The sequence below is a fragment of the Prinia subflava genome, chromosome 6, assembly GCF_021018805.1.
Source record: "Prinia subflava isolate CZ2003 ecotype Zambia chromosome 6, Cam_Psub_1.2, whole genome shotgun sequence".
In the NCBI taxonomy this organism is placed as follows: Eukaryota; Metazoa; Chordata; class Aves; order Passeriformes; family Cisticolidae; genus Prinia; species Prinia subflava.
The window spans coordinates 19,401,395-19,424,970 of record NC_086252.1 but is presented as its reverse complement, the minus strand read 5'-3'; the positions used below and the strand labels follow the sequence as shown (position 1 = coordinate 19,424,970).

At 44.3% G+C, this 23,576-nt stretch overlaps 2 protein-coding genes across 2 annotated transcripts in view; both read left to right on the top strand.

Moving 5' to 3' along the window:
• Window positions 1-23,576, top strand: part of MYO3B (myosin IIIB) — a 222,531-nt gene that overhangs the window by 187,925 nt on the left and 11,030 nt on the right. The window lies entirely within an intron of this gene.
• On the top strand, window positions 19,147-22,110 carry SP5 (Sp5 transcription factor). Its single transcript, XM_063401146.1, has 3 exons — window positions 19,147-19,344; window positions 19,525-20,073; window positions 20,625-22,110. The coding sequence occupies exons 1-3, from the start codon at window positions 19,147-19,149 to the stop codon at window positions 21,675-21,677; spliced, it is 1,800 nt and encodes a 599-aa protein (XP_063257216.1). The 3' UTR covers window positions 21,678-22,110.

Below are 23,576 nucleotides of genomic sequence, written 5' to 3'. Positions count from 1 at the left end.
CATCCCTTCTGTTGTGCTGGCACAACTGCTGGTAGAGCTGTGTGAAAAGTAAAATCAAGAAACTGAACTAGATTAAAAGAACACTGTACTAAAAATTTTAATTTGAAGTCATAGTGAAAATGTTTTGTATTTCATTTAGACCAATATTAAACATTGTCCTTTATAACTTTCTCTGCTGTGTATGGCTTTTAACACTAGAAAAAATGTACAGAGTAAAATAATTTAAAATAGAATTGAGTCTCAGTTTACCTTGCAAATAGTTTTCTTATGAATTATTAGTTTACCGTAAGTCTAACTCAAGGAATCATTTCAAATATAAGAAGGAGAAGAGTTTTAAGGCTGATGTTTCACACACTGTTTCATATAGTCCTTGTGACCAAAACCATCATTATGACTAGTTACTCTCGTTACCCATGCAAATATTTAATTTGTTCCTTAACCTGTATGTCGGGGCTTCGATGACTCCTACATTTCCACAGCCCTCTTGTACATAGCACAGGGGACAAAAAGTCCCCTGCAAATTTTTCTACTTGCTTTTCACTTTCTTTGAAAATCCTTAATGAAACAGTATGTGACTTTCTACAAAATACTGAGGTTCTTTGACAGTTACTGTTTCCATGGCAGAAGCCGACTGTTTCACCTTACTGTTTCATTTCTGGTTCAGATACACAGTTTTGATCTGTGACCATTCTTTGCTTCTTTTCCAGACAAGCTCTTGTCAAAAACTTTTGGAAATAAAATGTTCACATTTGCTGCATTACACAGTTGCTCAAAATGATTCTTTTTTCTTTTTTGAAAAACCATACTGATTAAATCTGACCATGTGTTTCACAGACCTAGTTATGATCCTTGTTTTTATCTCTGCTCCAATGGGCTTACCCTGATCTGTGCTAATAGATGCACCTCACACCCGTTCCTTAATACATAATTTCTTACCATCAATGTTCACTGGCATCATCTTTTTGACCACAGAACGAGGAGAGGTGGCATGAGAAATGAGAGCTAAGTGCAGACACGATATCCCTAAGCCAGAATAGGGTTCAAAAGAAAAGGTAGTGAAATAGATAGTTCCACAAAAGCTTTGTTTCTCCTAACAAACAGAAATTAAGTCAGGTGGGGCAGATGAGGATGAGCAAAGGATTCCAGGAAGAAAAATTCTTCAGTCATTCTTCAGCCAAAATGTGAGAGAAGCTGGAAGTTACAATCCTGACAGACACTGAAGACTTTCAATTCACTCCGCATTCTCCTCTGATGTACATCTAGGTAGGTGTACTTTAAAGGCACTGAAGAGCCTTTGAAATTTAGGAACTCCTTAAACAACAGAGAATTGGTGAATACCTACAGATGAATTAATAGCATTAAAAATGCAGCACAAATAGAAATGGCAACTAATGTGAATGGATGTGTACAGATCAGTTTCTTTTATTTTGTCAAAATGTAACAAGAATGAATACCTTATAAGTCATCAAAATTATGTAACTTTTCCTATGCAATGTATAAATTCTCAGTTACTTTGTAACATATCTGGATGGAAAATAATATTTTTTTAAACAGTCAAATTGCTTGTTCTACTCTTCCGTTGGCATAGATCACAGAGATTTCCAGCAATGTTGATGCCTTCTGGTTCCATCCTTCCTTTTTGAAAATTATTTGGGAAAATAAAGTTTTATTATTACTGCAATTCACAATCATTATGCATAGTTCAGAGTTTATCAATTGTTTAAATTAAATTACAGTGAGGTTTCCAGATAGATATTGTATCACCTGCCTAAAACCAATAGTTTACCTTACACTGAGTACTACATTACTCTGAGTAGTTAAGTTCATAAAAAAGTAAGTGAAAGTGAAAAATAATATATAATTCAGTGAAGCACTTAAGCCAAAGCCAAAGTCCCATTGAAATCAATGAAATTTTGGCACGTGATTAAGTGCTTTGCTGAATGGGGGCTTGAGTGAACAAGAGCAGCTTCAGAACATTAAAGAATAAAGCACAGGCAAAGTGCAAAAACTCTCTGAGTACATCCCTTAGGTTTCTTCCTTTCTCTTCTTCCAATTGTTAAGCTCGTATCAATCTCAGCCATCAGAAATGGACTTCAAAGAGATTTTAAGCAGTCTTTAAAGGGTAGAATGCAGTATTTTCCTTGTTATTTGCAGTGCCACTATCTACATCTGCTATACTTTTTCAAATTAGTTAATGTCACTAAGTTCTTAGCTAAACACTGTGCATGAAGTCACTCTGTGTATTTTATTCTTTCCTAACTCACCTCCTTTTTTGTTTGCACTTCATCCTCAACAGATGACCCTGTGAGGTAGTCTTCTCACATCCTGATTTTAGAGCACATGTATGCCTTTGGATTGTTAAAAGCCATGCCTAGCCTGCCTTGCCAGGCAGTCACACTAAGGCTGACCAAAGAGCTGACCTTGTGCTATCGTATCGACAGAGGTGTGTGTTTGGGGGGATTGGTTTGTGTGTGGAAGGGAGCACGGGAGGTGTGTCAGTGGGATGATCCTGGTCACTGGAAGCACATCAACAAGGATCGCTTAGATTTTCTCATTTGGCTTTCATAACATTGCAGCATTGTTATGATTTATTTCCTTTCATGTATATTATCCTGAAATATTAATGCATTTTGCTTAATAGTTCATAACATATCCTTTTCTTAATATTTTATAAAAGTGAAGAGTTTAAATCCTGTTAGGAAGAAGAAAATTTTTTAGACAGTGTGTAATACATTAAACAGTTTTCAGCAGATGGGAGAGAAAAGGATGAAGCTCAACAAGGGATTTTAGTAGATTTCTTCTATAGACCTTAATGGCACTAGAAACTGGTTCTTGCTAAGGACAATTTCTGCCTTTCAGTTATGGCAGCTTAAAAACTTGTCTCTGTGCCAAAAAAAAATCGGGCAGGGAGCTTTTGGAGATTAGACCCTTTCATTTGGTAATTTTAAATGTGCTTGTGACTTAAACATTTACATCACTTTAGTAACATAAAGGGACCTTAGAATAGGAGTAAATTGCAACCATCTTAAATTTGCCCTCGATGTGACCTCCCTCACACATACACTGTAAGAGTTGTGGAAAGGGCTTTTGTGCACTGAAGGTTTTTTAATTGGCCCCTATCAGACTATCCAAGGACTTGTTGTTACTTAGAAGCTTGTAAAATGTGGCTATAAATGATGTTAAATTGGATGCTACTATCTGTTTTACACCTTATAAAAATTGATGTGAGAATGGGATTTGAGTCCAAATTTAAATTTTTTTTACAAAATAAATTTTAAACTTAAAATCTTTTAAAAAATATAATTGAATATTTATCCCCTTCTGTTCTAAGATTTGTAGTTATATAGGAATATTGGTTTTTTGTCGTAAAATAGTTAGCAATGAGATAAGTCTACCATACTGTTATTTCTCATTCCTTTTTTCATTATCTCAAAACAGAAAGAGAATTTGGAGAGACAACCAAACTCTGGGATTTTAAAATGTCTTCAGGTTAACCAGATAAATATAGTGCATACAATTGAAAATAAAGCCATATGGCACAAAAGTATCCTCCTATGAGAAATGGGTAAGTGGTTTTAGGACCGATATATGCACAAAACAGGGCACAGACTAAACTTATCCATCCTGCTTTTAACTCTGACAACAAAATGTGAGAAGCAGTGTCAGTTTTGTTGTTAACGCTAGAAATACATTTGGATAACACACCTTGTCTTTAACAGAACTCACCCTAGGAGGAGTTGTAGCAGAATGCATACTTAACAGAAACTGTTTCTGCTTGACAACAAAGCATTCTCCCAAACTGACAAAAGTAGCACAGGATGCTGTGAAAACCAAAGGCTAAGGAACAGCCCTCTGGGTCAGAGCTAAAGATTACAAGACTCAGTGAGAGGCTTTGTGTCTCATTTGTGATGGGCACTGGAACAGATAAGGGAAAACATTGACAATTCATAAAAATAGAACACTGTGTCTTTAAATACACAGGCTGATGCCTAACTCATCTTAATAGATTTAACTCTCAAGAGTTATTGGATATTATTTTATTACATGTATAAATCCAGGGTCATCCAGAACAGTAAATATATACATTTTGTTATCATGGAACAGTTTATTGTAATATTCATGCTATGATGCTAAAGGACATAGGAGGAGATAAGTGAAAACCATATCTTGTAGTAATGTTTCCAGAAACCAGATTACATATTATTGATCAGGCCAGTAATAGATAAATCCCTTGCTTTGGTTTGGCAGGCTTATTTTTAATTGAAATGCAGAGACATATTATTTTTTCAATAATTTAACAAGGATTTTATAAGATAGTTGCCAAATGGACATGGCAAGTAGGTAGATCAACATATGTGGTTTTTTCTGCAAGATTCAAGCCTCAATTTCTGACCCATTACCAGTGAAAATCTCATCTCAATCTCTAAGTGGGCTGGAGTTCAGTGATGGGAGGCAGGCTGGCCTGTCATAGCTGTTTTCAAAAACTGTTGTGCTACTGATCATGGCAAGTCTCTGAGGAAGGCCTGTCTAGAACTGGAATAGCAGAACTGGGTTCCCCATGCTGTCTAAGGCACTAGTGGAGAGGGTTGAGGCCAGGACAGGGGTAGCAGAATCTTGAGGTGCTGATTGAAGTGATCCTCGGAAAACTGGGTGCTGGAGTACAGCATCGCAGTACAGCTGAGAAATGGTGATATGGAGAGGCTAAATTGGAGTCTTTAGCAAAGAGAATGGAGTGGACAGAAGGTACTTCCACAAAATTGTGTGGCATGGTTTATGTAGTGATTTTTAGTTGATGTAGTTGCTGCTCCCTGTTATAAGCAATAAATTAACACAGTTCCGCAACTGGAGAGATTATGTAAAGACTTCTGTGACAAAATGGCTCTTACTGAGATTGCAAAGTCTTTGAAACAGAAACTTTTAGTTTTGTAGTTTTTACTACAAAAAATGGAATGCTCATTACCCCAGGAATGAGCATTCCGTTCTTGTTCTGTAGGATTAGTTTGATGGAAGTTTACATACAAATTCAAAGGTAAGTGTTGTACTTAATGCAGACACAGACTTAATTTATTTGATTAAATTGACCTGTTAGAAATGAACTTTTGAAAGAAAAACAAAATGTCATGCTTCATAAAACTGTAACTTCTGATAACTTGTGTTACAGTCTCTGGCATCTTCAACTCAGTACAGATTTACTGCTGAGTTCCAATTGGAAATTAGTATTGATTGATTACGTTACTCATTTAACATTCCAGCATGCTGCAACGATAATGCAACAGAGCGTGGTAAAATGGGATGTGATCTAACAGGACATGACCGATGGGATGAGAGCAAAACGCTGGGCTTGCTAGTAGTGCTGTGCAGTAGCTCAGATTGGCATCTTGTGTGCTTTGATTGTTCATTTCATTTTACTGTCATCCTACTGAGTTGAACATTTTAAAAGACAACAGTGTTTTTCCATCTGTAAGTCATGGTAAGACAGATGGATGTGGAGAATCTCCACCTACAGCTCCTTGACTGAATGCCACTGCCCACTTAGTGGTAGAGAAATCCCTTCTGGAAAATTAGAATGTCTTTAAATATATCATATTGTGACATGCTCTTTTAATATGGGAACTTGCAGATTTTTTAATTCTTTTTAACGAGTACAAGTAAAGCAAACTGGTTCTTATCAACATAGCTGCTATATTATAAACAGTGCTTCTGTTACACTGAAGTTAATCCCCAGTCCTGTTACAAGAAACTCATCCTTATTAAAGTAACATTAAGAGCTTCTTTTTATTGATCTGCTCCTTTCACTTAATGATAGGAACTTACTGATGTTTTAGTAATAACCTTGCTAGCTTTATCTCATTTTACTTCAATGTGTGTTACGGATAGATGCTATGGAAACTAACTTAGCATAAACATTTTGCAGATGTCTTTAAAGGTTAAGGAAAAAAAGGTTTAGTTGCACTGCATGTTAACAAAGATGGCTGAAAAACTGCAAGATAAAAGAGAGCCTCGAGTATGAACATCAAAGAATTGTTAATGACAAGAAATACCATTAGGGTTAGCATCCCTTTTGTTTCAGCCCCCTCACACCTGCAGTGTGTTGCAGATTCTGTCTTTGTTGGCACATCTGAATTACTTCCATTAGCATTTATAGAAAAGTGGCTGAAAAACAACAGAAATGTACTCCTGGTTTTCTCTCTTGCTCCAAAAAGTAAGATACTAGGTTCTCTGTGGGTTTCCTTCAAGGTACAGTATCTTATTGTAAGGGAGACTATAGACCCAGGATTCCGTTGATTGGAAATGAGCTAGGTTGAAAGGAGAGGGGAGCTTTTGATACTGCTAGAGAACTAATATAAGCAACTACAAGAAGCACACATAAGAAGCTCAGACATTAGCAATAGCAAAATCAGAGCGTGAAATTCAGATTAGCCCTCCACAGGCTGTGAGAGGGAGGGGGTATTGGAAGACTTGGCATGGCTAAAGGTGTAACCTGTTTCATTTGGCCCCTGAAAATTTTTAACAGATGGTGGGACCAGCTGTCTTTTTCAGCCATTTAATAAACTCTTCGGTGGTAACAGTTTGGGAAGTGGGGGGTTTTGAGTTTTAGGCCAGAGGAAAAAATAAAGAAATCTGTCCCAATTGTCTTTGCCAAATAGAGAAGTCTGGAAACATTATGGAAAGTTAAAGTGAAAAATGTAATTGATGATACTGTCCTGAATAGACATTTCAGCACAAGAGAAAAAAAAGAACTGCCTGTGTCCAAGTGGACCAGTGCATTAAAAAAATGCCTATTATGTTGTTATCTTTGTCTCTCATTTTAATTTCAGCTCTTGCAAAGAGGCACATAATGATAAATTTTAAATGAGCTGTAGAATGAGAAACTGTCTTACTTTTTGAGACATGATACTATGTTAAAGAAACAGACTTATAGGGTGATCTCCTATATTAAAAAAAAAATACCTTTTGGATAAGATTAGGTTTACACAGTCTGCCTAGGTGAGTACAGCAGTCACTGAACTTGCATAATAAAGTGTTATAAAATGACAAGAAACTGCTCTTTGAGAAACATGCTGTGTTGAGCCTCCAGTAAAAGCCTTAGTGATATGCAGGATTTTATTTATTATGTGAGTTTACAAAAAAAAAATTTACTGCAACTGTATTTCTTCAGTTAAATTAATTTTTTTTAATTAACATTTCCAACACAGCACTTAAATGGCAACTCTCAATTATATGAGATGTTTTATTTAAAAAGCATGTCTAGTGTCTTTGAACAAAACAGTTCTTTTTGCACATTTACATGCTACCCAGCTGAGCAGCCAACCCTTCCATTTGACAAGGGCTTTGTTCTGCCTACAGGCCTATTATAAGCCCTAGATTGTTTGCCCTTAATAAATTGCAACAATAAGACAGAAACCTCTTTCAGGTTAAGAGAAATAAAACATGTTGCCTACATAGCAAAGCATATGAAGTTTAATAATGACAGCAGAAACATATCTACTAAATCTCATTTGCTTTGCTCCCGGATCACTACAGTTAAGATAGTACAAAAAGGTTAGCATCTTTCCATGCATCAAACAAAAGATTAAAGAAAGCAAGAGTGGGACAAAACAACTCTTGCTACAGAATGTGTTTTTCTTCACAATATAAAATCACACTGAATACCACGTAAAGAGAGTAGTTGGAGCTAAATAGAAAGAAATATGAACATGATTAAATGGAGAGCAAAAAAAAGTTTTTAACTGAAACAAAGAGTGATTTCATATTAGCAAGAGGAAGAAAAGATTGCAAATTATTTAAATTGAAGGATTTATACTACTCTCCAATGTGTTGGTGTGTGTCTGCTTATGTGTGCCTTTCAGACCCTCCACTGAAACACAAAGCCCTACCAATTTTGCTTTTATAACAGCTAATGAGCATTCTTCTGTCGCTCAAGTGTTGGTGGAGAACTTGTGATCTTAAACAAAATTGTTAAGCCCTGTTTCTGAGGCCCCATTGCTAACAGTCAGCTGTCAGCTGTGTTGTGTTTGTGGAGATTGTTAGATGGCTACCTTTGTTGAACCTAGATCTGCATGGTTTTTACACTTAAGCTGGAAATTCCCAATGGTTTTTAGAGTAGATCTGCAAATTATGAAGAAAATAGGAGGCGAGAAGGACAATATTCTGGACTCCTTGTGCAACAGTACAATTGAAGAAGGTGAGCATACCTGTTATTAAACCACTAGGTATAAGCAATTTGAAAGAGCTTTCTGTATTAGAAACTCATTAGTAACTCAATACAGTGCTTTCAGAAAGAAATTCCAGTCACTGTTCTGTTTATAACTTACTCTTTACATTCTTTTTTTAATTTGCACATGGAAGTTCTGGGAACATAAGTATTCCTTTCCTTTGCTTCTAAGAGAAGGACATACACGTAGTAATTGAAAATATTGCTGACAGGCTAGAAGTGATATAAACTTTGAAAGGAAATACAGTGTTTATGACAGATATTGATTCAACTGCATTAAAGGCTACTTTTCTTTCTTTTAAGGTATTTTTGAGCTATGGACAATATTTTGAGGACTGTTAGGTATTTTCTTGGGAAATTTCAGTATTTCCTACTGAAATTTCTGTTGCCATTTCTGCTCGATCACAACATGCAGGAAATGTGGTTATGGTTTTTCTCTGTCTTCCTTTTTTACTGGGGGTCATTACATTGCAAGAAATTATTTGCCTCTTTAGACAAACTACACAGAGATGGATATCACTAACATGTATTTTTCACCTTCAAATTAAACAGATGAAGAGATATCAGAAAAATAAGATCAAAATATATCACTTCAAATTTTCCAGATCAATCTTGTAAAAACCCTTGCTTCTCTCAAATATCTAAATATAGATAGTATTATTTTCTCAGTATGTAAAGATCTCAGATGTTTACAGCCCATTTACAATTAAATACAAGAGCTGCCTGCTCAGCCAGGCTAAATTTGGGTACTTTCATTAAGATTGCACTGGTTTTGGTTTTGACAAAATAATCAATCAGTAGCTGGAAAATTGTGTTTGCCAATAGCTCACATACACTCTTGAGAGGCAGGAATACAAACTTGTTCTCAATACCTTATGAGTCTTCATTCAGCTCTTGTATATCAGTGTATAGTGGTAAAGGACAACAATAAAACCAGGCTTGAATTTAGGACACCAAGGAAGAGTGCTGAACAAGGGTTAGACAGAAATAATTGTCCACATCCTCTAAATTCTTCTGAATGGTCAAAAGCAAAAAATACCCCAGGCTTCTTTTCCTCTTTTGTACTCTTCAGACTTCCGTTATGTGAACGTGCCAGTTACCTTATAAATGGCAGTAAGACTGTTAGAGGGAACCAGGCAAACATGGATCAGTAAGTTGCTGGTGAGGGAAAAAAAACTGTCCCAAAATTTCAGCTGACCCAGCAATACAGTTGAGTGCTTGTGCCTCATGTATTTGCAGAGCATCAGATTCACTATGTTTGATCTCATACAGTAGTACAAGGATTCACTGGAAAACATTGGTGGAACACTGAGGGGAAGAGAAAACTGGCATTGAAAGAAGGTCTGCTTGAGGTGGAATAAAATTAGCTCTTCTAACTGCTCCAATGTGTGATCAAGGAAATACAGATTAATCCCCAAAGCTGTTTCAGGAGCAAAGCTTGCAAATCTGTCTGCAGGGGAGGTCATCACCATGAGAGTGGTTGTTTTGATGATTGGCAAGTGAAACTAGCGCCTTGGATAGAATCCTGTAGTGAAGAGTTTGCTAAAGCAGAGAAAGGATGGGCTGCAAAAGTAAGCAAGTATCTAGTTATTTCTGCTCAGTATGTTCAGGTTTAGAGTTATAGAGGCATGTCTGTTGTTAAGTTGTTAAGTTCAGCTCACCTAATGTGTATTTCATCTTTGTAAAGCAAAGGTGTTGGGCTCTGTTTTTTTACTTATCATATACTCTAATCACTGTCCACCAGGAAGAGTACAAATATAGATGTTGTGGTGTGTTGGCTCATTGCTTTTTTTGCATAGGCTGCATGTTTGTCTCCTCATTGCTTCCACAGTCTCATTGTTGCCCCTCTGCATGTCCAAGTTTATCTGAGTTTCACTCTGTCTGAAAGATCAACAACTGCTCATAATTCAAAAGTTGCTAAAAGAGTGTACAAGTGTCAGAAGAGACTAATGTGATATCATGGGGATGGGAGTGCTATAGAAAAGAGTTTAGACTTTGCAAGGGAAATTAAATGGAACATCGTATTATTTGGTCTCAAGCTGTGTGCCTCTGCTCATCAGTCCAACTCCCTGCTCTTCAGCAGGGTTAATATATGACATAGAACAAGGTATGTGATGCCCTGTGTTGCTGTCCTGGTTTGGAAAGACTAGTGTCTGCTAAGGAAGGCAGGAGACTCCCTTGGAATGGAGAATGTAAACCCCCTCCTCCAAATTGTTATAATTTTGAAATTAAGGGGCTTTCAGGCAAAGATGAGGGAATAGAAATAACAGTTCTTTACTAGGAAAATTAAAATGTGGTAGTATGAAAAAGCAAACAAACCAAAAAGAGAACACTGACAGAGTCGGAATACAGCCTGACACCTTGTTGGTCAGGGTGTTGGTAGCAGTCCAGTCAAGTCCACCTGGAGTGACAGATGTGGTTCTATTGAAGCAATGATCCTATAGAAGGGTGTAGTTTTCTTCTGAAGGTTCAGGGATGGTGAGATGGGTCCAATCTTCCTCTGGGATTCCAGTGGAAACAGGCTGTCCTGGTGTTCTGACTATCAGATTTTTATTCAGGTAGAAATGTTTGGCTCCTCCCCTTGGGTGGAGTGCCCCACAATGCAATGACAATTTTGTCAGTCATGCAGCGAGACTCAATGGCCCCTTAACAGAAGATATCCCTGGAATGGGATAGGATGGGCCCTGGAAGAGATAAAGAAACACTGCCCCACCTGGTTTTAACAGATGGTAATAGAATACATACTTTTAGTTATATCTTGCATTGCAATGTAAGAATGTTGCCTTTGATAAAAAAGCAGTAATAACATAGTATGTTTTTATAGAGGAGTTGAGAAGATAAATGCTTTAAAGAAGATGTGCTCAAAGTGACTAAAGTTCCTCCCAGTACACTCACTGCAGTTTGACCACCTTTTTAGTCAGGACTGTCACAAGATTTTGCTTGTTGATCCAATTTCTGTTTCCATCCAGCTCAGCAGCTGCACTCCTGCTACTCAGAAAAATGTGAATATTCCTCTCACACCTGGCTAGTATATCCATACATACCCTGTCACTGGTAAATTTGGCAGGTTGACAGAAGTTTAGAAAAAGAAGAGAAACGGTGTAATTGCTGTTCTGGCTGGTGGTGGGAGAGAACAGGGAAGCGGAGACAAAGTTTCCACGCCTTACCTAAGTTGAATGTATGTATGAGTTGAGTGTCGGAGGTGGCTGTATATGGCTGCATAGAGTGAAATGTGAAAGAACACCCCACAGAGATGAAAACAGCTTCAATCAATTGCTCAGGCTGAGCTGCTCTTGGTATTCTCATGATCGGTGTCGCCAGCATTAACACGTGTAATTCCATGCTCATTCTTAGCTTCTGTAGTCAGTCTCAGCACTGATGTGCTGTCTGCTTGGAGGTTACCTTTTCTCTCCATCTAGGTGGGTAGGCTTTTGCTTCTGACCCCTCCCGAAATGCTGGCTTACATTCAGATATCTGACCAGTAGTGTTAGTTCAGAGTCTGTGTAGCTCTTTTTTCTTTTCCTGCATTCCTCCTCTCTTGTTTTCTGGTTGTTGACGCTTTACTTTGGAGCACTGCAAATAGTGTCTAAATAATAGTGGAGAAGCATATACCAAAAGAAAGAACAAAGCTGACCTGATTGTGCTATTTCTACATATTTATAAGAAAATACTGATCAGCTAGGGCTTGTCTGACTGGTAGAGCAACAGTAGGTAGAGGAAATTATTTGTTTTATAGGCAATGTGATCAAAATTGCTGTGAAGGCTGTAACATAGAGAGCAGCAGTTGAATTGATGACCAGTGAGGCATATGGTATCTAAATTAACAGCATTGGATCTCCCAGGAGGAGGAGGTCACAAGGGTATCAGAAGGCTCAAGCAGAAAGTTCATTCTGTTTCTTCTTATATTAAATTCCTGAGATGAATGCTATAGTGATTTGGAAAAGTAGATAAAACTGGAGATGTAACACCTTCTCTTGAGTCTTTGCAGTAGAGCTTAATGGATAAAGCTATGCACATTGCTAGAACTATCTCTAGCCTCTCTGCGTACATTTCCAAAACTTGATTTAGAGGGGTTTTGATTATTATGTTCTCTTGTAAACAGTCTTACTTCTAGAATGCAAATTACCTTACCCTTAATGAGAACAGGCAGCAGAAATTCATAAATCAACTGATAACTGTGTCTCATTAAAGAGAATCATTGGCACTATAGAGCAACTTCTTTCTGAATCACTCCATGTGCCAAGTACACTTAGCATGTGTAGCAATGGAAGTAGAAAAAGGTAGTAAATGATGAGCCCAATTCAGTTTTTTCTGGTCATCTACTCCACTGCCTTCTGTAAGAATCTTGACAGAATATTATTTTTCAGTGCCATACTCTTGTGTATTGATAAGAATGACAGCATTTTAAAAGTTAGTCTGATTACAGATAAAATTGCATGACTTGGCATTTGGATTTTTCTCCAAGCTTCTTTTTAAGACAAAAAATTTTGAAAATAGTTCTTTGTGGTTTAGTGTGACCTCCTAAGAAGCAGTCAGTGGTTTTCAGTCACAGATTTCTATATCATTTGGGCATTGGAGTGCCAGCACTGCAGCATCGTAGTCTCGTTCTTATTTCCAGGCATAAGAATTAGGTAATTTAGACAAACACATTTCAACTTTGTTGCAGTATCTGTGCTTTGCCATGTACTTTTCTCTCTTTCATGTGTAATATGTGATTCTCTCAGCTCAATGCCAGTAGAATATGCGAGCTTTCTTCCTGTAGTAGGAAAATAGGTATGTAAGATTGACTGAGGGAGAAAAGCCAAAAAATGTAAGCATTTGAAGATCTCCTCTGTTTTCTCCCTCTGTCTCAGAGGTTCCAGAATTGTGAGAAAAATGATCCTGTTCATTAGACTGGTTCACCAGTCATGGCCATGCTGACACACTCATCTTTGAGGAGAATATCCCTTCTCCTCATCTTGTCACGAGTTCCCAAACAGCTGGTCAAGCTGTTTGTCCCTGAACAATAGGAGCTGATTGAAGACTGAAGTGAAATGTGATTTATTCCCACATTAGGGTTGTTTGCTTTGATTGGTTGTTTGCTTTTGATGAGGGATCTTCGGACTGTCTCTTACACATGGCCGGCCAGCCAGCAGAAGGTACATGCCTCAGCCAGTACTCCTGAGGTTTCAGCTGAGCTGGGGTGAGTTGTTTAAGTGTTTGGTGAGGAGCAGACTCATAATCTATGTGCAGAACTGAGCCAAAGAGCTCCTCTTTTGAAGCCTGGAGCAGCTGTGTGTACAGCAAGCATCATGCCCCTTGTAAAGAAGGGGAAGGAAGCTGATTCTAGTATTTGAGAGTTTGGTTAGAATGACTTCATCTTTTTATAGTTCTATGAAGATGGAAATCATAACAAAAATACTGTATATTTGAAATACATATGAAATAATTTTTTTGATGGTGTTTTGTTTTTCAGAATTGGAGGGAGGGAAATTTATATTTGGGTAGTTCATGTAATTTCTGCATTTAGCTATTTATGTATTATTCTGCACCACTTAAGGCATCAATTTATGAAATGAGACAGAAACATACTATGCACTGCTTTCCTGAAAAGATTTTTCTGACAGTCTATGAGAGCAGTGTTTTGCTAGGGAAAGATAAGTCATTTCAGAACTGTAATTGAAGTTTTCACCAATCTTTCATGGAATCCTGAGCCTCTGGTGGCAGTCAAGAAGACTGGCATTTAAAAAAAAAACCACCTCAGTTTAGAAATCTAGTTTTTCTAGGTCCCATTCAAAAACTCTCCCCCTGTTAGGGGCACTCACCTATGTCATAGCTTATAGGCTGCCTTTCACTAATATGTATGTATCACTAATTATGTATGTATGTATATATGTATGTATGTAGGGAAAAACCTACCTTGAAAGCATCACACAGAGGGGATCTTCAGATTCTCTCCCATAGTGTGAAGACAGTATCTCTTACCTGAGACACCTTTAATGCCAGTCATGTTCCATATCTGTGTCCCTGTTTTGACCCTCACAATCCAACTATTGGGCTTTTTCTTCACAACTCTATTTTTTTTCCTCAGCTAAAGTGGAGTTGTTGAAGAGTTTGTATAGAGCACTTGCCCCTTATAATAAATACTATGGATATTTTATACATTCTTGTTCAACAGTCCCTGAAGAATGGGTTATTTCAAAAGTGGTTCTTGAAATACTGAAAAATACTGCCATTAGAAAATACTTACTGTTTTCTCTACTAAAAGGTTCTAAAATTATAGCACGAGTTTGTTAAATAACAGGTGTGTTTTTACAGTGTTGGCTTAATCCACTCAGCCAAATCAATAGCAATGTGGCAGCCATGTGATCATCCAGTATTTATGTGTAGATTAAACAATGATCTTTCTGGATAAAAGTTGTGCTGTTTGTAGTTCTAACACAGTATAGACACAGACAGCTGTTTAATTTGTCAATAAATATACTAAGTAACTAAAATTACTTATCATGAGATCAAATTTTTAGATAATATAGTCTCTGTAATTAAGAAGAAGCAAATAACAATTTAATTACCTTTTCATTCTATACTGATTACAATGCAAAAAAAGAATACCTATATGTATCTGTAGTCATAAAATTAAAAGTTCCCATCCAGTCTTCCCCAAACAAATGCATTCCATCAAAAATACAGAGGCTTTTTTACGTTATGGTTCCCCAAATGAGAGAACAAGCAGGGGGCACACAGCAGATCCTTTTCAGCTGCTCACCAGAGTCTTGGCTTGCTTTCCATTTTGTAGAAGTCCATAGCTAGCTATTAGAGTTGTGATGAAAATGCAGCCATGGATGCCAGAGGCAGAAAGCATTTCCAGAGATTTCGAAATTATCATCTTGAACTAAAAGTGTCCCAGGCATTCCAAGCAGAGCCAAGAATAACACTTTCAATATTGTTATGATTAAGGGTCTGATTATTTTTAAAATATGGAAGCAAGGGAAGTAAGTATATCCAAAAACCTTCACCAATATACCCCAAGACAGGAGGAAGAGTCACTAAGGCCCAGGCAAAGATGGAGCAGAAGATGAATGCATGAAGATACTTAAAACTTTGACAACAGGTTTGTGAGGCATAAAACTTTGTGAGGCATAAAACTTGTTCTACTTCTCATAAAGGGCAGCTCATCTTTCAGAAGTTTGGGAAGTCCTCTATAAATCTTTGTCAAATCCACACCTACACTGGGAAATGTTGAGGCAAGCCTTTAAATCCTAAATATGCCTTAACATGTGCCTATCTTGTCTAGGATTTTGTGGTTTTCCCTAAAGCACAGAAAACATCAGGAGATACCATAGCAGTTTTTAGTGTTTCTTTTATTTTCATTTTCTGATGTTCAAATTACACTGCGTGAACTGGTGATTCCTCTTCTTATGCCAGTCATGTTGTCTACTGTCAAAATGTGAATATGCTGAAGTAAATAAAAATAGTATTAATGCATATAACGCAGAACTGTTGGCAGTGTATCTACACATGTCTGAAGCTGTGTACCTCGGGTAATTTACCTTCTGGTGAAACTTCTTGCTGTTGTGGATGGGTGGTTTCTGTTAGTACATCTTTAAACTGGAAGAAGGAGGGATGGTGTGAAGAAACGGCCTTCTGGAGCAAGCTTATTAAAGCTTTTTCAGGTGTAAATTTTGCCACTTCTTGTGGACAACTTGACTAGGAGGCTTGGCTGAATGTTAATCCAGCTCTTCACTTTAAAATGATCCTGTTTCTGATTCTTTGTCACAATTGATAGAAAACAGTATTTCATGGAAAGCAACCCAGGAACCCCAAGTTGTGGACAGGCAGGTGGCCAGAGCCCATCCAGGCTTCCAGGGTTGTTCATGGCTGTGCTGGAAGAGCTGGGGAACTGTGGTGATCACAGGAGAGACTGGGGTGGGTCATGGCAGATGACTGCAAATACATTTGCAGGGGGACTGTGAATGGCATGAGAGGACCTGGCTGTGGCGGTGTGAGCCATCACTGGGACAGGTTTTGGGGTAGGCTCCAGGATGAGATGCTTCGGGTCCTGGAGTCAGTGGCACAGCAGAAACCATGGAGGGTACCACTGGCACGCAAGCAGCTCTTATTCCCGTGTGCTACCTGCATTCAAACAGAAGTCCACAGAGCCCTGCATGGTGGTATAGCCACTCTGGGATACCTGAATCTGAAAAATTCTGATTTTTGAGACACTATTTCAGAAATAGTGATGGTAACTCCTGATTTACATGTACTCCGTTTAATTCGACAGTAGCCATGCAGCCCAGTGCAGCCTGAGCCCCTCTGTCCGCGGGGCAGGCAGAGTCCCGTGGAGGCAGCGGGGCTCTGGCAGCCGGGCCCTTGCCCCTCAGCCCCGTGGCGGGAGCAGTTCAGGCCGCGCTGGCCCCGGCGCCGACGGCGCCGCCGCTGCCCCCCTTGTGGGCCCGAGCGCCGCTGCGGCCCCGACAGCCCCGCGGGTCGGGACCGGCCCCTTGGTCTGCGGGCAGAAGCTCCACAAGGGCTGCGCTTTTCCCTCTCTCCGAGCGGCCCCCGGCCCGGCTGCGCCGCCCAGAGCAGCCCCCGCCCCCGCCGGCGCCGCGCCGCCTCCCGCGCTGCAGCTCATCTCTGGTGTCCCTTCGCTTTGCACTAGGACTTAGCGGCAGCCCATTTCTCGTGGAAATAGTGCTTTGTGTAACTGAATTGACACTTGGCCTTGATACCTGTATCTCCTGATAACTGAAACAAATTTCTAAAATAAATATTGTACTTTGATCTTCTAGCCCTGCATTTTTAATGACAGCTCTGAACATCACTTCATTAAGAATACATTTCAGGAGACTGAAATGCTCCGAGTTTGAACACTAATTATTTGTACAGAAAATTATGACTGAAACGTTTCATTTTTCAGCCCGTTGGTTTCTTCCAGAAGTGAGAATTTATTCTCGATTTTTAGGTAGTGTGCTTTCTTGGATGTAGATTTATGGTATTTGAAGTGTGGCAGCTGTATAGAAACATCCAGTTTTCCACTAATTCTTTTGTGACTTGACAAATCTTTGTGGTTCGTCGAGGTGTCTGGGGAAATACCGTACTTTAGAGAATGGAGGGAACTTCGGGGTGCTCAGAGGCTCCTGATCGACCTATCCGCTCTCATTTCGTTTAGAAACATTGTTCTGAGTATTCTTCTGGGATTTACTGGGTAAAACGAATTAACAAAAAAAGAGGTAGGGGTTAAATTTGGCATCTCGCAGATCTCTGGGTTTGACCTAGGTTTGGGGATACAGAGGTTTAGGGACAGCGCAAGTGCGAGCGCCGCCGTTCCGCTTGTCTGGCGAGTTGTTGCTCCTCCAGCGAGCAGAGGTGCGGGTCGGGCTCCCCGTGGGGTTCCCCCTGGGCTCCGGCTGCCCTGGCTACAGCTCCGGCTCGAGGGGACACCGAGCGCGCTCCTGCCCCGCTGCAGCTCTAGCGGCGCGTCTGGAGCTTGGCAGTGAGCGGGGGGCACCCGAGGCTGCGGGCGGGGGTGTGCGAGGCAGTGCCTGTGTTCGGCTCGCTGTGTTCCCCGTTTGCCGCCATGTCCCGGGTAGACGCGGCGCACCCCCGGCGGATCGGCAGCACGGGGTGTTCGTGTGCGGTGGATGGAGGTGCCGAACCCCCTGAGGCCCGCAGCCTTGCAGAGGGATGGGGAGCCCTATCGCCCACAACCTCACACCCTGGCGGGGGCTGCTGCCGGGCCGCGGGGTCCTGCAGCAGCGGCGAACCTTGCCTCCATGCATCAGTACGTGGTAAAAGAGCTGGATGCGAGACACTCGTCTTCCTGTTGCCAACCTGGCGAAGCGGTTACCTGGGCACATGGGAAGAGCTTGATATGGCTGCTGCGTAGTGTTACACGGGGTCGAGCTTTTATTTCTCCCCAGGACTCAATATGGAGCCGTGGGAGAGGACTTGGCACTTTAATCCCTTCAAAGAAACCGATCTAATTCAAGCCCTACAACTCTTGAAAGTCTTTGAGCGGACAGTGATTGTTTCCACAGGAAAGGCAGATAAAGATCTCTGTGTGCTGGCGTTTAAAGAGACTTCAGTGGCGGTGCGAATACAATTGAACCCAGCGACTGCGGGGAGGATCGAGTTACCTGTGCAAACAGCTCCGGAGGACCAGAGCCAGCCGGCATCTGCCCGAAAGGCCACCCCCGCCTCCTCAAGATGGAGATGAACGTCCTGGTTTGGTACCTGGCCAAACAGGCCGGCGTTTGCGATGGCCTCGCAGCAGATGGGGAAGCGGGGAGGAGAGGAGCGCATTTCCAGGGCCCCTGGCGGAGCGCGGAGCGGAGCGGGCCCGCGGAGAGGCGCTGGGCCCGCCTGCCCCTTGCTGGGCGGCACATGCGAGGGGTCCCGCCAGCCCCGCAGCCCACCGAGCTCAGCAGCCGACGGTGGCGGCAAGCTGTGACCCAGATGTGTCTGGTGCTGGCTAGAGGGTCAATAGCCTCACACATGCTGAACGCAAGGCAGGTTAGATCCTCCATGCACACATGCGTATAGACATGTACACACAAAGGCCGAAAGGTGCGGGATGAAGTAACGAAGCACTCGGGGCCGACTTTGGCTTTGGGACACGAGGTGAGAGAGCGGGGGAGGCAGAGATCCGTAGCGGTGGTCGTGTCCCCGAGGAGCCGCTCCGATCTGCTCTCCCCGCCGGCGCAGGACAGGCCGGCTCGGCAGGCCCGCCAAGAGAGACTCCGGTCCTCATTTAAAGAAATTATGTCTTTTACACCCGGCTCCCGCTAGGGAAGAGGAAACTTTTCCCTTCTGTTTCCCGGCTGCCCGGGTTGTCAGTGTGTCTATGTGAGGGAGCGCTTGCTGCTGGTGGCAGCCCGCCGCTCCTCCCCGGGCCCGGCTGGGCGCCCGGCCTGGCCCCGCGCCAGGCGGGGGCTCCCGGTAACAAGGGGGCAATGCCGGCTGAGCGAAGTGAAACAAATCCAGCTACCAGAGGGGAAAACGCGCGGTTATTTGCCGAGTCATATCGAGGGCATACCCCTCAGCCTCGGGGGAAGGGCGGGCGGAGGGAGGGAGCGGGGAGGAACCACCGACAATTACTCCAGGGAAGTTTTACGGCTGGGGTCGACCAGCCCCGATCAGGTGAACTCGCTGTGCTGTGTTACTTTCAGTCATTAAACACTATCAGAGGAATCCGAAGGCAGATTCCTCGAGCGATAACAAAGACACGTTGTCACTTTAGGGCTCTGCCACAAATTTAATTGAAAAAAAAAAAAAAAAAAAAAAAAGAGGGGGGATCCAGTGTCTTGCAGATCCAACGCGAGGGTCTCTAGGCGGCAAGGGGTCCTTTGATCAAGAAAATCCAATTATTTGTGTATATACATTTCCCACATAGTGATTACTTCATTAATTGTCCCGCCTTTATCTCCTCCCTTCCCATCCCCCCTAATAATCAGTTCTTTTATCCAGACCAACAAACACACCATAGGAGCTTTGTGGATTCAAAGGATTTGCTTTCGCTTCTGAAAGAGCCGCTATTCTTTGATGATTGGGTAGCGGCAAACTTCAAAGCCATAAATCTTCCCTCTGACTGGTTGGCGGCCCGGCAAAGTCCTTATCAAATTCTTGGAGGTGATCCTGGCGCAGTCAGACAGTCCGCGGAGATCGCGCAGCGAGGGGGGGGTGGGACGCGTACAGAGGCGAAGAGATCAGAAGGAAAGGGAGAGAGAGGGGGAGAGAGAAGGAAACTGGGCAGCCTCTCGTCTTCCCCTCGGCGTCCTCATGCCTCGGCAGTGCCCCGGCGCCTACCCTTCGCCCCGGGCGCAGTAGCCATGGCCGCGGTGGCTGTCCTCCGGAACGACTCCCTCCAGGCTTTCCTCCAGGTCAGTACCCGCACCCGGTGTTTCTCGAACCGCGCCGAGTGCCGCGGCTGTGACCCGCATTGCGCGGGGGCAGCTGGCGTCCGCCGCATCCCTCCCGGGGCTTTACCCGGCGGGCGGCCCGGAGAGGTAGGTGGGGACCCCCGCGGTGGTAGGAGGTCGGGCTCGGGCTTCTCGGGCTGGTAACTTCCCTCTCCCGCCAACAGCCCGTCACTAACTCCAGGCAATGCTCCGTGCCAAGGGGTGTGGGGGGCGCGGGGGCCGCCTCCTTGCCCACAGCGGCTGCCTCCCCGGCCCAGGAGCGGCGGCGGGGCCGGCGGCACTGGGCGCAGGCGGGACCGGTCTCTGGGCGGGGCGGGGAGGCCGGGCCCGTCCTGCCCTCTGGGTGTGCATTGTTTTCGGAAAGTTCCCCGGCCGTGCGGGGAGCGGCGGGGCGGCCCCAGCCGCGCACTGGCAGCGGCACGGGAAGTTTCTCGCAGGCCGGTGTTGGCGGGCGGCAAGTAACGCGCTCTCTTCCCTCCTTCCCTTCTCCCCTCCCTCCCGTTCCTGCGCAGGATCGCACCCCCAGCGCCTCCCCAGACTTGGCCAAGCACTCGCCCCTGGCTCTTCTGGCCGCTACTTGTAGCCGAATCGGGCAGCCGGGCGCAGCGCCCTCGGATTTCCTGCCTGTCTCCTACGACCCGACGCTGGGATCCCCCTCTAGGATCTTCCACCCGTGGAGCGGCGAGATGCCAGCGCATTCCCCGGGAGGGCTGCCGCCGCCGCATCCCAGCTTGGGGTTGACCCCTCAAAAGAACCACCTGCAGCCCTCCTTCGGGGGTTCTCACGAACTGCCCCTCACCCCCCCGGCGGACCCCTCCTATCCCTACGAATTCTCCCCCGTCAAGATGCTGCCCTCCTCCATGGCTGCCCTGCCGTCCAGCTGCCCGCCCGCCTACGTCCCCTACGCCGCCCAGGCTGCCCTGCCGCCCGGGTACTCCAACCTGCTTCCGCCCGCCCAGCCCTGCCGGCAGCTGTCGCCCAACCCGCCGCCCGAGGACATCCCCTGGTGGAGCATCCAGCAGGCCAGCGCCCCGGGAGGCTGCGGCCACCGCTTCCCCGCAGCGGCGGCGCTGCCGCGGAGCCTGGTGCTGGGGCACTCGGACTTCGCTCAATACCAGACGCAGATCGCCGCCCTGCTGCAGACCAAGTCTCCCCTGGCGGCCACGGCCAGGAGGTGCCGCCGCTGCCGCTGCCCCAACTGCCAGTCGGCCGCAGGCAGCGCCCCTGAGGCGGAGCCGGGCAAGAAGAAGCAGCACATCTGCCACATCCCCGGCTGCGGCAAGGTGTACGGCAAGACCTCGCACCTGAAGGCGCACCTGCGCTGGCACACGGGCGAGCGGCCCTTCGTCTGCAACTGGCTCTTCTGCGGGAAGAGCTTCACCCGCTCCGACGAGCTGCAGCGGCACCTGCGGACTCACACGGGCGAGAAGCGGTTCGTCTGCCCCGAGTGCGGGAAGCGCTTCATGCGCAGCGACCACCTGGCCAAGCACGTCAAGACCCACCAGAACAAGAAGCTGAAGGCGGCGGCGGACGGCGTCAAGCGGGAGGACAGCCGCGACCTGTGACCGCAGGGACCGCCGGCGGCTGCTGCCTCTGCGGGCCGAGCCGAGCCGCGGCGGGACCCGGGCTGGGGGCATTTCGCCGCCGGGGACAGGGCGGCGGCGGCGGAGAGAGGGCGGCCGGCTCTCGGACTCTCGCCGGGCGCGGCGAGCAGGACCGCGGCTGGGGGCGGCCTCCGCGGACCCTCAGGCCCGGGACTGGACGCTCATAGGGCCCCGGGGCAGGCGCCCAGCCCGGCCCGGAGCGCGGCTGAGGGGGGTCCCGGGCGCTGGGGCAAGAGCGGGGCCGGCCCGGGCCGGCCGCGGGGGTCGAGGCTTGTAGACACCCGGGGGTGAGGTGGCAGCGTCGGTGTGGCCACGCTGGGGCTCGAGCCTCGGTGCTTTCAGGGTAACAGACTGAAGTTTTGTGTACAGGTTATTTAATAGTTACGTTTGAATACACGTGTTTCCCTCTGTCTTTGACCCCGCGCGGGGTCCAGCATGAGATGTTTCTGTAAAGCGGCCCGCGACCGCAGCGTGAAATAAACACGTTCACACCGGGGTCAGCAGGGACGGTCCCGCCGCGTCGGTGTCGTTCGATCTTTCCCCGGGTGCCCCGCTGAGGCGCGGCCGCCGCCTTCCCGCCATTTCCCGCTGAGGCGGCGGCCGGGCCGGGCCGGGCCGGCTCCACAGCGGCGGCCGAGCGGGGCTCAGCGCACCCACCTGAGAGCTGCTCACGGTAAACACCTGCACATCCCGGGACCCGCTTCGGACGGGGGTGCCTGTTGGCTTTGGTTGGTGGGTTAGGTCTGGGTTTTTTTAATTATTTTCGGTATTTTGTTTCCTCACATGAAGCTGAGGGGAAAAAAGAGAAATGCACGGTGCCAGTACTGGAAATGAACATACAGGTCAAGTTCTACAGACTGGGACATATATATTTGTGCAGCAGTCAGTGTCAGTGATGCCACTTCTCAGAGAGGTCCAGGCCACAGGGCCAGCCCCAAACAGCTGCTCCCCGCCTAAGCTGTCTGTGGCACAGCAGAGCCAAAACATTCTTCCCGAATGTTAACTTCCTGTAAAACTGCAAAATTTAGGGGCTGAGACAAGTTACCCTGCCAGTACAACAAAATGGCAGTCATTGTCCTGCAGAGGGGATAGTTGGCACAAAACAATGATTTGGTAGATAATGACAGCCTTTAGGGCTTCTTATCTCTCACTGGTTATCATGTAAGTATGACTTAAGGCATATTTCTTTGAAAATAATAACCTTTCTTGCTGCAGCGAGTTCCCTATTTTTTAAATTGGAATCTATGTAGCCAAACTGAGCAACTTGATCAGTAATTTGCTAAATTTTGCACTCTAACATTGAGAATACATTATTTGCTCCTTATATTCTTACATCAGCTTTATTTTCTGGTTACTTGAGACAGTGAAATTAAAAGTGCCTTCAAAACTTCACCAGGACTAATCTGGAACTGTTCAGCTTCAGGTGAGATCCTCTGATGGCAATTGTCAAGCAAGCGTTGGCACAACCATGTTGGTAGAGATACACTTTGCCATGGACTTCTGAATCAAGGAAAAACACAGCTCGACAAATGTTTGTAATGACAGGACATGTAAAACTAATGTGTTTGTATGTATGTCAAATACCACCAAGAATCTCTTCTCCTGGGGAATAATGAGATAATACCATGAGAACTCTTGTATCTGAAATACTGAGAAGTTAATGGACAGTTACCATGGTACAGCTCCTTAAAATATTTTAATATTTATTATTCTGAATTAATTTCCTACACCATATTCTTAGGGTCAACTTACTAAATTAATAACCAAGCAGCTCTCTTCTTTTCTACTGAAGAATCTTCTATAAACTGTTGTGCTATGGAAAACACTGAGAGGAATATGTTTAGCTTCATTAGTTTGCAT

Coding starts and splice junctions, on each gene's coding strand:
- SP5 (XM_063401146.1), top strand. CDS start 19,147: ATGCCGGCTGAGCGAAGTGAAACAAATCCAGCTACCAGAGGGGAAAAC. Junction 19,345..19,524: donor CCCGATCAGGTGAACTCGCT/GTGCTGTGTTAC, acceptor GAGGGTCTCTAG/GCGGCAAGGGGTCCTTTGAT. Junction 20,074..20,624: donor CCCTCCAGGCTTTCCTCCAG/GTCAGTACCCGC, acceptor GTTCCTGCGCAG/GATCGCACCCCCAGCGCCTC.